The sequence below is a fragment of the Dermacentor albipictus genome, unplaced genomic scaffold (genome assembly GCF_038994185.2).
Source record: "Dermacentor albipictus isolate Rhodes 1998 colony unplaced genomic scaffold, USDA_Dalb.pri_finalv2 scaffold_42, whole genome shotgun sequence".
Lineage (NCBI taxonomy): Eukaryota > Metazoa > Arthropoda > Arachnida > Ixodida > Ixodidae > Dermacentor > Dermacentor albipictus.
The window spans coordinates 1,422,739-1,435,029 of record NW_027225596.1 but is presented as its reverse complement, the minus strand read 5'-3'; the positions used below and the strand labels follow the sequence as shown (position 1 = coordinate 1,435,029).

The following is a 12,291-nucleotide window of genomic DNA, read 5'->3' as shown; positions in this document are numbered from 1 at the left end:
GTAGTTTCCATGTACGTTTTGTGTTTGAGCATCGAGTCGATGCTCCGTTGGGAGGGGGAATAATGCCACCTGGTGTTTTGAGCCAGCGCTGCGTGCCCAGCAAAAACGGTGATTGAAGACGACGAAGTCAAGGATCTTGCGCCGGCTGGTGAACCGTCCTCCTTGTGTCTGACATTTTCGTGTCTGGCTGCTGATCCTGCTGCTTATTCTTGCCTTAGCGCGTGACAATATATACTCGAGGAAACGCCTCTTAAGCAGCAGTAAAATGTTCTTCCATTTAAAAAGCCACCAATCCAGTTTGAAAAATATTTTGGAATTTCTAGATTTCGCGATATATCTAATAAAGTTAAGTGTTCTACACTGCCATCGTAGTCTTCGTCAGTCCTCTCATCATCGTTCGCTACAGCAGCGCATCGTAGCAATATTTAAATATGTTCTGTCTCTGCACAGTGTTTACAGAGGAAATAAAAAAAGGCTGAAGTGCGCAAATACGAATGAGGTAGCGGCCGCTAGTGATTTTAATTCCCTTTTCCTCCTATTGCCAGGATTTGCAGAAATTAAGCGTTAGTATGAATTAAAAGCCGTGCACATCCTCGCCAACAATGATGCAGTAATTTTTTAGCCGCAATGGAATATTAAGTGAAAAGGCAGAGGCAACTCAAAAGAAACCTCAAATGATGCGGGTGACAAAACTCCGGTAATGACACTTTAGTGGGAAGGCTACACCAGCGCCCGGAGAGGGGGCTTGCGCCTCCTCCCCCTGAAAAACTTCGGAGGGGGTTCGGGCCCCGGAGCCCTTCCGTAGTCGTCTCCTATGCGCTCGAGCTATTCCTGGAAGTTCATTTACTTGAGGTACAAGGGTTCCCATGGCAGTGTCCACGGCATGTCGACAGCATTGCTTCAGCCCTTAGAGCAATCCCGAAAAACCGCATAGCAAGTCCATTGTAGCAATATCCTGGTGAAAGTGGGTTCATATTTATTATTGTTCATGTCCACGCCACCGTACTCTGGTAATAGGAACGGGGGTGACAATAATAATAACATGTTTTTTCAGGTGCTGAATTTAATTGAAAGAAAAGTTGATTTCTTGCATCAGAAGTAACCGATATGTTGGCATAAGAAAACAGCAAAAGATGAAACCTCGAAACAAGTTGAGCATAAGATGCAAAAAGAAATAAAAGTTGGAAATTCACATTGTCTGCTCTCTGCATGTCACATATTTTGAATAAGTGTTGATTCGATTGCATTTGAGGTAGATAGAGATAATTTTTTACTTTTTGGAGCGGTAATTTGAGTCAGGACCAAGTTCACCCTAGGTCAGCGGATTGCATGAACCCTCTGGCTTGGGCTGCCTCCTTGGCTTGGGTGACGAGAATGCGCTGGTCGTCCAGGTAGTCAAAGCAAAGCTTGGTCTCCCACGTTTGAGCGGTGGTGTAGAAGTGCGTTGGCTTGAGGTGCTTTTGTGCTTCTATGGGAAGGAAATTGTGCAAATACGTGTGTGGGTATTTTAACGCGATAGCGTTAAGGAGCTCGTGTCGCAGAAAAGCCGGTGTCGTCGGCGTCGGTGTCCGCGGTGTTGACCGTGAGCGATAAATCACTGCAGGCACTTTATAAATAAAAAGCAACTTCGAAGATGGGCTGGGTGGGAATCGAACCAGGGTCTCCGGAGTGTGAGACGGAGACGCTATCACTCAGCCACGCGTTCGATGCTTGAAGGAAGTACAAAAACGCTTCTAGTGAATGCGGTGTTGCCTTAGAAACGTACCGTAGAAAGTTATACTGCGGTGTATATCGGTAATTACGAGCATGTAACTTACAGAAGTCGCATTTACATGAGTAGCGCAGTACGTTTCCGCAACATTTCTTCTGTGTTTACCGCACACGCAGAGCCATCTTGCGGCAAACACCGAAGACCCCCTCCTCTCAATGTACGGCGCTGCCCCGACAGGTGGCGCGCCACGGCTGTGCGCGGACCGGTGCCAGGCGCGTCGCATGCCCCGACTCCCTCTCCCCTGACGACGCTTCGCCGTTCTCCCACACGGGTTGCAGACTCAAGCGCCGTTCCTTTCTTTAGATTACTATCTATCTATCTCTCTGCCCGTGCCGATCACGACGTTCTGCTGGCGTAGATCGTTTCCTCCTCCGAGACACCGAGTTCTTTGGTTCGTTCCGTTTGCTCAGGCGCACATTTCGTTGCCGCGCCGAACACTGCGTTGCTCGACGCTCACCGTGTCCGATGCGGGGCGCCTCATAAGTGATCGCTGCGCCGTAGCGCATTGTCTTACACCCCTTGGCGGGTCGACGGGAACGCTGTCGCGTTCCACTCTTGAAGGCGAAGCTTAATCGTTTTCCAATTTTTTCCGTATAGGTGGTGGAGGACGACTCCTCCCGCTTTGCTCAGGTTCCTGTGGGATGAAGTGTGTGTTCTTTTGCTTGGTGGGTGGTGGTACACAAGGTTAGAATAGCTTAGGATGATGTTATCAACGTTGGTGGCCGGGCTGGTCTTGGATGGAAGGAAATCCCAGTTGGTATACTTGCGGGTAGCGGCGTGTTCAGCCTCATTTCCTGCCACGTCCTGGTGTCCTGGAACTCACTTGATGCGAGGGTCGGGGAGCGGGGCGCTTGCGATGAGATGCTGAAGTATTTTGAGTGTCTTTTCTGATACGCGTCTTCTTTTATAGCTACGAGGTGCTGCTTGGGAGTGTGTGCGGATTACTGCTACTACTTCAGGGCAAGTTGTTATCGCCAGAGCGATTTCCGTTTCCTCTGCCGTCACGTCGACTTGGCTGCGAGCTCTTTGTCTTGGTGATCTGTGACACACATATGGCAAAGGCATTTCATTTAGTATACCGGGCAGCCCCCCATCGGTGCACCTCTTATCCGGGTGTGTCACGCATTTCTTGCTGAGCACGCGGCTGCTCCTTTTCCGGCGTTCCTTGTGGCAAGTCGGTTGTATACTTTGCGCGATACGTGCAACGCAGTGCCCGTGTGATTCTTGTTTTCTTGTCTCTTTCGGTGATGTTGCTTTTACGGTAGGACGCGCAGAACAGCATGGCCGATGAGTATGAGTCTGAGCCGCTCTGGTTCGTTGATTTTATGAGCCTCGGCGAGGTCTTCCCACGTGTTGTGCACGCCGAGCTTGTGGATTTTCTTCGTTGGTGCCATGGGTGCGAGCGTCAAGGCGACTTCGGTTGCCTTTTGAATGACGATATTTAGTTTACCGATTCCTGCCGGCTTGAGTGTCAGGCAGACAGTTTCATAGGTTATACGGTCAATTAGATTGTCCTTAGCGTGTATTACTCCTTGTGCACGCTCCATTGGCTTGTGATCCTCTGACAAAGTGTGTAGCTGGAGACTCGGGGAGTATAAATATAAATTATTGGGTGTCACGTGCCAACTCAACGATATGATTATGAGACACGCCGTAGTGGTGGAGTCGGGAGTATTTTGACCACTTGGGAATCTTTAACGCGAGCCCAATGCACAGTACACGGGTGTTTTTGAATTTCGACTCCATCGAAATGAGGCTGCCGTAGCCGGGAGTTGATCCTGCACCCTCGAGCTTAACAGCTCAACGATATGAGCACCATGCCAACACGGCTCATTTGAAGAATATAAATTGCTTAGAGCATCATGAACACTTTTATTTATCACTTTTAAGCAATTCCCGCTGCCCGGTGTCGTGGGCCGTGAACTAGCATTAAGCACAAGGTGTGCTACCGGTTTGTCAAAGTGAATCAACAACCGCCCAATTCTTGGCTAAATCCCCACGACGGGTATGTGTCATTTGTGCAGAAGAACAACAGATCAGCAACCTTCGCCCCTTCAGCTTGCGGCGACAGAATAAATCGGGGAGCTTGTCTTGTCCTGTATCCTAAACAGTGGCGCATTCCAAATATGGGAGGATTGGCCAAGAAGCAGGCGGTTTTCCGTATGCTTAGAAGTAAAGCGAAACTAGATTTGAATAGTGGGGCGTGGGACTGCAGAACTGCCATTTAGAAGTGTAATGGAAATTGGTGAGTGCTTTCCGCTGCGCGAAGACGAAGAAGTCGAAGGTGGGACTCGTGCAGCGCCGCGTGATGTCGACGGTTGAGGTTCCTGTTCGTCCGGGCTCCGACCGAGGCCGGGGTGACGGCGACCGCCAGCCGGAAGCACCGCAGGTGGCCGTCGTCGCCTCCTGGCGCAACCTGGCCCGCCTCGACCAAGAGCTCGATGACGCTGCGAGAAACCAGCAGGTCAGCTGCGTCACTCGCCGTTGTCGTGCGAGCCCTGTAATGCCCACCATTTCAATAGGGTCTGAATATATTCGCGCACATTCCTCTTGTGCGAGTTTGAAGATGGAAGGTGGAAAGCTTATCGGATGCTTTGACCCCAACGTGTTTGCGATGGAAGAAAGCTAACTGGGCAGGGAAAATACAAGGATTCTATTCAAATTATTGCGTTATAATCGCATTTCGCCGGTGTTCCTAGCCACGCCCCTTATTACCAGGACTATTTGTTAGTTGGTCCTGCAGCAGAGGATCGCAACCGAGTCGACCAGTGGTGCGCAACGACCCGGTTACGCAATAGCGCTGCACCTGTTCACGAAAAGTCCACAGAGAGGCTTTCAGTAAATTTTGTGGGAAACTAACTTTTGCGTGACAGAAACACTGTATATGTAATGCAGATCATTAGTGCCTGACTTGCGCTGACGTTGTGCTTCTCGCGCTTCATCTTGTCTAAATGAGCACCCGAAAATGTCCCTCTTACCGCACGAGAACAGTTGCTAATCCAGGAAACGGCAAGAACAAAAGACGAGTGACCGCTCCACTTTGGCGATCCCGCATTAACTACCTGTGACGACACGGATTTGGACAGCGCCTACTCGGAAATAAATAATATTCGGTCGACGAATTATTGCATTGCATAAGAAATAAAGTAAAGAGTGAACTTAGCGAATTTTCATTAGTATTCTCTGCAGAGGAACCGGACAAACATATGACAATACTTTTAAGTCTATGATTTGACACTGAAATACGGGTGCTGCATTATGCGGGCGACATTCAAAAGGAATAACTATTGCCTTATTTTCTCTTCTAAAAAGAATCGATCTTTTTTTACTAAATGTTGAAGTCAGTCTTGAAGAGATATACATGACAATTCTGAAACAATCTTGTGCTGTCATTAACGTGACTTTTCCTAACCGGCTGGTTGTAGCGCCACACATGTTGTCCGGGAAAACAACCGCTATAGGTCGTCGCACTGCTTTTTAAACTGCTACACTATCGAAGCTGTACTCCTGATGTGAAGGAAAATGGCTGTTATTAAATAATATTAGTATACCGTTATTCAAAATTTAAGGTGCATCTCTGCCAAATAGCGAAACGGATAAAAAACTCCAGAATTAAGATGCGATCGTCGTGAGAAGAAATCTCGTTTGCTTTGCCGTGTAATATCAAATTGCTTTGATATTACAAGGTAGATATTTATTCGCCTGTAGTAATCGCTGCACTACAAGGCCTGATAGGTGTTTCTCTAAACACCTAAACACTTAAACACCTATATATAGAAAAATGATGTTAGAAAGTTGGTCGATCCGGAGCTGACAATTGTGGGTTTTCAAGAACGCATCGACATCAAGCTGCTAGGTGGTCTCCGGATTAAAGCGGTTGCATACATGAGGTAAGTGTACCTAGAGAACATTTTAACGTGAGCAGTAAAGAAGACAGAGGGAACTGGTGCCAATACGGTGCGCTTATAATTATAACTTCAAGAGATATTTCACTAGAATTGTGGACACGATATGCATATTTTATGTGCATTCGCACCCCTCCTGCTCAAAGCATCGCACTGTTCCTCATGTCTTTATCAGATAAATTGACAGACGTAGCACTTTCATGCATTTTTTACTTGTAATAGCTTCGGTTTTTATTATTTCACATAATTGCTAGTTTAGCTTTTTGTCTAGCTAGAATTACGCATTATTTAAACAAAGTACTAGTGATATTTTACACAGGTTTGATCGTCGTGGTACTTCTCTACATTCAGAATAGGCTACTCTAGTTTTTAATAAAACAGTCATCGCTGTGTCCCATAACCTTTGATTTCATATCAGGCAATGGGAGATATTAGACAGCCGATTGCTCACATTAAAGAAACTGATTGCGATGCTTGTACGACCAGGTAAGCACAATCTTGCGGAATATGGGTCCGTCAAATGACACACCTTACTTAGTCTATCTGTTGCAGAAAAAAAAATACAGGAAAAGCTTTTGCGCTCACTGAACTAGAAATATTGAGACAATGTGCCGTTCAATGCAAATACAATCGAAATAATGCTCTTTTCAAGCACGCATCCTCACTATCGCTAGTGTTAATTTCTGTACGAGTAAATAAAACGAACGTGTCGGCTAGTTGGTTGAACATCTTGAACTGGGGAACAGCGCTACGTTTTGACCGAGTGCCTCTTCTTCGCCCTCGTCTTACGCGCTGTTCCCTAGTTAAAGTCATTCCGTCTGAAGCTTTTTCAAGAAGACTTCTGCAGCCAAAGCTTGCAAGGCTTTCGGATACCGAGTTCCAGGCGATCGTTCTTACTAATTCGTTAGGCTTCTGTGCGTTTTATTCCGGTACGAATGTTTTAGATTGCCTAGAAATGAGTTAGCAACTTCTCTTTGTGTGTGGTTTGGAATCGCAGCTTTGTGTCAACTCGGGTTTACGGACTCTACGAGGATGTGGTCGCGTTGTAGTGACGGTGAGAAAGCAGACAGCAGCGAGAACTGGGGTTTACGAAACTAACTGCTCCGTGGGCGCACTTGTGCCCCGAAAAGCGAGGGACACTCAAAACACAAAGATAACGACGAGTATACAGTCGGCGATCGATCTTAAAATTCGATAGGCGACTCAAGCACGTCAGCTATTTTATACGCGACTCGTCAGAGATTACAACGTGCAAATGGCTGGTGCTGACGTGCCTCAATCTGATCACACTAATTTGGGCGGCAGCAATTGAGAATGTTCTGACATATATGCCGGCGCGCTCTGCACTGACCGATAAAGGTATAGGCCAAACTAAACATACGCTTGCCGGCAGGCGTAAGCTCGGGCCCGCAAGCCTATACGGGTGCGCAGACAGTGCGAGGCAGATAACACGCGTCGAAGTGCGGCGCGAGTACACATACCTTCTCCAGATGTGCTCTGCCTGCCTGAGAAAAAAACAAAACAAAAAGAAGCTTTGTTGCACGATTAGGCTTAGCCTTTAAGAGTGGAACGCGATAGTATTCAAAGGTCCCTGACTGCTTCTCACGCTCCCCCGCATATGCAGCTTATGTAACCGTGACGTTTACCGGGAAACGCTGGCGGTGAACGCTATGCACGAAGTTGAGCTTTCTGGTAGAAACGCGGCCTCTTGCATGGGTTGATCCGGGAGGCAGTGCACATCGGCATAAAAAATTACGTTATTTTCCCGTTTCTGTTATTGTTTCGCACTTTTAGTATTTAAGTCTGAGAAGATCTAACAGAAAAGGCGTGAGCTGTCGGTGTTTTGTTTCACGAGGTTTGTTTGTGGGCTGATATTCTGAAACTTCCGAGGAATAACTTTGTCAAGAATGTAAGACAAGGTATCAGCATCTTTAATGAAAAATGGTGTGGCAATATAAACTGCATATTCCGCATGTGATATAACAAGGCGTGTCATAACATATTCATAAATACATACGACGATTTTCGCTCACGGACAACTCCGCCGACGCCGACACCGGATTTTCTGCGACCCGCGGCCCTAAACGCTATTGCGATAAAATACGAAACGATGTCTACCACGACAAATACAGTGAACCAATTGAGCCAAGCAGGCGCACGCTCGTAAGTTTAAGACGTCATTGCTCTCGAGGCGGATGAATTCCCTCACGCCGAATTCGAGCTTTAGCATGGTGGCAAGTGTACGTGGATTTGGACCTTAGCAGTTGTTAGCAGGTTGATGAGCGGTCGCCTGAAAAAGGATTAAGAATGTGTGCGTGTAAATTTTCTCCAACAAACATGGCGATCACTGAAGTGAGGGCAGACACGTAGAAGATTAAGGCGAGTCGATTCAGCTTGCAATTAGAACTTCAGTGATAGAGGGAGAAGGGTTGCTGAATAAAGCTGTAAAAGGTCGTTCACCCTGTTGCAAAAGTTCAGGCAGAATAAAATCACAAGCGTTATTGATATCTCAACATATTGAGAATGTTCAAACCGTTCAATGTGTCTCCCAACACTCCAGGATGCTGGAGTAAAAAACATGAGGCTAACTGAAATCTTCAGAACAGGTTTCAACACATGGCACTTGCTTTTGAATAAACATGTCACTGTTCGATTCCACATATGGCAAGTTAAAATATGAGCTAATGTGAAAACCCCCAAGAGTAAAAGGAACGGAGTTCTGAAGCTCAATTGCGCCGGTAATTCGGCAATGCAAGCAATCAATTTTTTTCCACTGGGCTAGTGCGGACATTCTTCGCAAGCGTTCGCAGTTAAACAGCAAAATGTAGCGAGTTTTCTAGGAAGAGGCAACATTGCCATGTATTGAAACGTGCACTTAGTTGTCCTTTTCTCGAGTACTACACTTCGCCCGCTAGCAAATTGAAGGTATGGCTTGGCGCAAGACGCGCCTGCATGATTTGTAACTTACTCGAACGTTATCGTTGATTCTTTCAGTTGCGTATGTTCTCGCCGCACCTTGTATAATCAGATTGTACGCGAGACACGAATTGTGTAGTACTCTCTGAGAGGCACCCGGACACTGGTGAATGCCTTGGAACCTTTGACGCGTCGTGTGTAAAAACCAACACACTTGACCCGCAGGTCAGATGTTCGACGATCGCAGACTGGGCTCGCCGCAATCGTTATGGCTTTAGTGCAACATGTTTTATGGGCACAGATACCCACAACAAAGGGGTAGTGTCGTGATTCACAGTTTCTTGCTACTGTGTTTTTCACCGTCATTGCAACATGACAACATAGAGGCAGATATTTCTGTGTTCGCAGATGATGCCTGAAACTGGATATGCGCTGCCGTTTGCGATTGCGAACAGAATGAGCACCGATATTTCAAGCAATTTTATCCCTTTCTAAAGTGGGAATAACGCGATTCTTAATTGAGAAGAGCGATTTCTCTAGTAATTCAATTGAAGGCTTGGCGAAGCTACGTTCAAATTGCGTAAAGTAATTTCGGCATATTTTGACCTGTATGACCTAATACGCCACAGAACGTTCTTTGCAGGGGGCGTGAAAGTGCGCGAGGGGTTTCTAATCATGTCAGCCTCTCTGTAAGGGATGTCTCAAGGAATATCGCATTTTTTCCTTACTTGAAAATGTGCAAATCGGTGTAGCAGAATTATGCATTGCTGATTATTCAGCAGACTAGTACAAGGAAACTTTACGTTGTGATTGTCCTCTAGGTAACGATGCAATGTTATGCGGGCAGCGCTAAAGCGGCAAAGGACCACACATACACGCACACACACACGCACACACACACACACGCACACACACACACACACACACACACACACACACACACACACACACACACACACACACACACACACACACACACACACACACACACACACACACACACACACACACACACACGCGCGCGCGCGCGCGCTACGAATTCCATCTCCTAGCCAATTTAATGCCAATGTCGAATGCAACCGAGTATTTTCAAAAGTTTGTTGCAAGTTGGCTCGCGTTCCTTGTTCGTATCGCCGTAAGTTTTGCCCCCCCCCCTAACCACAGGAAACTCATTATGTGCAGCCCGGTGAAAGGCTGCTGGACCGGGTGGTGAACCACAGCATCACGCTGTTGCGGGATGCTCCCAAGGCGGCCACATTTCTGGCCATCCTCTTGGGAGCCGCTATGTTGATCAAGTTGATGACTCTGGCCGACGGGACGGTCGCCGCACGTCGCATCCTGGTGCGCGGCCATTACGACCTGCTGTCGACGTTGCGCGCTGTGTGTGACAGCCACGCCTGCCAGAAGTATGGCTGGGAGGTGCACGCGTCGCTGGACACGTCCCGCGATCCTTGCCGCAGCTTGTACGACTTCGTTTGCGGCCGCTGGCGACGAGGAGCCGCCGTCCCGCCCGTGCGCGAGATGGTCGAAGCAAGACTGCTCAAGGAGGCACTGAACACCGTCCTCGCCACGAACTCGGTCACGCCTTCGGTCAGACCGGAAACCGTCTCCGACAGGGTGACTGGCCTGGTCAGTTCCTGCTTGTGGGCCAAACGCGATCCGAGCGAACTGCGAACGTTCCTGACGAAGCGCGGCGTTCTGCATCATCAGTGGCGTAGCAGTCCTCACGCGGTGCTCCGTACACTGGTAGACCTGTCTGCAAACTGGGACATCCACGTGTGGTTCCAATTGCGCATTGATTCGTACGAAAACGAGTCGGCCACGGTTTTCATTGGCCGGAGCAAGAGCCTGCGAAATTGGGCAGATGTTTTCAGAAGGGCCGGAAAGAACAAGAAATACAGAGCGGGCGTTGAGGGGGCCTTCAGAGTGCTAGGTCTGCTGGACAAAGAAGTAGCCGCGCACATGACGCTGAAGGGGTCGATGGACGCGCTGGTCAGCACTCTCCTCAAGAACGCCGAGATGATCCCCGAAAGAGGGCCGCTAGACTTGAAGCTCGAGACGATGACGGAAACGTTGACGCCAGCAGTTTCTGCTAAGGCGTGTGTCGATGCGCTCCGTGCTGCCGTGCCTCCAGAAGCGAACATCTCGGAAAAGACAGTTGTCCGCGTTGAGAGCACAAGGGTCCTCCGCACTTTGAACAGCCTGCTGGAATTTGGGAGTCGGATGCCAAATGATGTGGCACAACACATCGCCTATCGGACATTCACGAAGATTGGCTGGATGGTCGACGGCAGCAACTCCACCGTCGGTGACGGCCCACTTCATTTCGTGCCGGCCAGGATGACGAACCGGTGTCTGCGCGAGGTGGAGCGGATGACGGGACTCGCTTGGTTCAGCCTGCTTACGGCCCCGCACGTGGAAGGACACTCGACTCGCGAACCACTGGCCTTGATTCTCCCCGGCAGGGCTTCGCCAACCAGCATCGGCAGCCCTGCGGACGCGTCGGTGGAGCTGGGCGACCTTCCAGCCCCGCAGAACTCGTTCTTCGCCGAATGGGTGGCGTTCAAAGAGGCGAGGCGCGAGCTGACAGCTTCGGGACTCTACGACATCCTCAGAATAGACGGCGTGCAAGGTGACTTGTGGCATGGGGAGCGGAACCTGACGGTGGAGCCACTCGTCTTCTCTTACCCGTTCTTCCACTCCCAGCTGCATCCCGTGCTGAACTACGGGGGAGCCGGAAGGCTAATAGCGCGGGCTCTCCTCGGTCTCGTTTCGCCTAACGCCTCGGCGAAAGCGGCCGAAGAGCTGGCCGTGTCAATGGCTCTGCGCGCCCTTCGTGATGCTCTGGGCGGTCACGTGGACACATTCACCAACAGTGCCGCAGTAGACCGACTGTTTTTCATGGCTTCGTGCTTTGCCGTCTGCGACGCAGAGGATGCAGCGGGAACGGCACGTAGCATGTGTGACGCTCCGGTCATGAAACTGCGGGCGTACCGCACAGCTTTCGGGTGTAGCCCTCCACGAGGGAGAAAATCGCGGACTGCGCATAAAATGTTTATCGACTTCGGTCGCTAGGCACCTCACCGCGTGCTGCTGCCCTCATGTTTATCTGGCTAGCGTCACGTTTCCGTTTCGTAAAGCAAAAAAAGAAACGCTTAATATATGTACGAGTAAAATTCGTAAAATGACTAAAAGATTGCTAAGGCACAGTTTTTGAAACTTCAAAGTTTTCTTTCTCTTAGAAGTAGCACACAGGTACTGTAGAGAAATGTTCCACGTGTGATAACGCGACGCGCTTTTGTCGACTGTTTCGTGCACCCCCTGACGACGTACTCAAGTGCGATGTAGGTGAGCAGGGCGCGACATTTCGCAGTAATAACGTCGTAACGCTGATTCGTGCCTTTTGAAAGTTGGCGCACTGGTGTTGTCTACGTAACAGGATTGAAGGCTGTACGCATCTGATATGCCACGCAACAATTAAAATGCGTTGTAAGTCGATAAACAATTAGAAAGCATATATACAAAGGCGTAGTACAAAAGTGAACTCGCTAGTAATATTGCGTTTATGCGTAAAGCAGTCGCACAGGCCGTGAAAAATGCGCGTGTTACAACTTCTATATAAAGTTGTTCAAAATCAAACTTTATTAGGATTGCCAAATTGGGCAAGTTGGTACCATTAACTCTTTTACAGACGCACTT

The 12,291-nt window shown here is 48.7% G+C and overlaps 1 protein-coding gene across 1 annotated transcript; it reads left to right on the top strand.

Moving 5' to 3' along the window:
- The first annotated feature begins 4,073 nt into the window (after positions 1–4,073).
- LOC139052883 (uncharacterized) lies at positions 4,074–12,091 on the top strand. Its single transcript, XM_070530028.1, has 2 exons — positions 4,074–4,235; positions 9,775–12,091. The coding sequence occupies exons 1-2, from the start codon at positions 4,080–4,082 to the stop codon at positions 11,665–11,667; spliced, it is 2,049 nt and encodes a 682-aa protein (XP_070386129.1). The 5' UTR covers positions 4,074–4,079; the 3' UTR covers positions 11,668–12,091.
- The last annotated feature ends 200 nt before the right edge of the window (positions 12,092–12,291 follow it).

Excerpts from the sequence above, each read along its gene's own strand:
- LOC139052883 (XM_070530028.1), top strand. The coding sequence starts at position 4,080 with ATGTCGACGGTTGAGGTTCCTGTTCGTCCGGGCTCCGACCGAGGCCGG. Across the intron at positions 4,236-9,774 it reads ACGCTGCGAGAAACCAGCAG|CCCGGTGAAAGGCTGCTGGA; the intron begins GTCAGCTGCGTC and ends CATTATGTGCAG.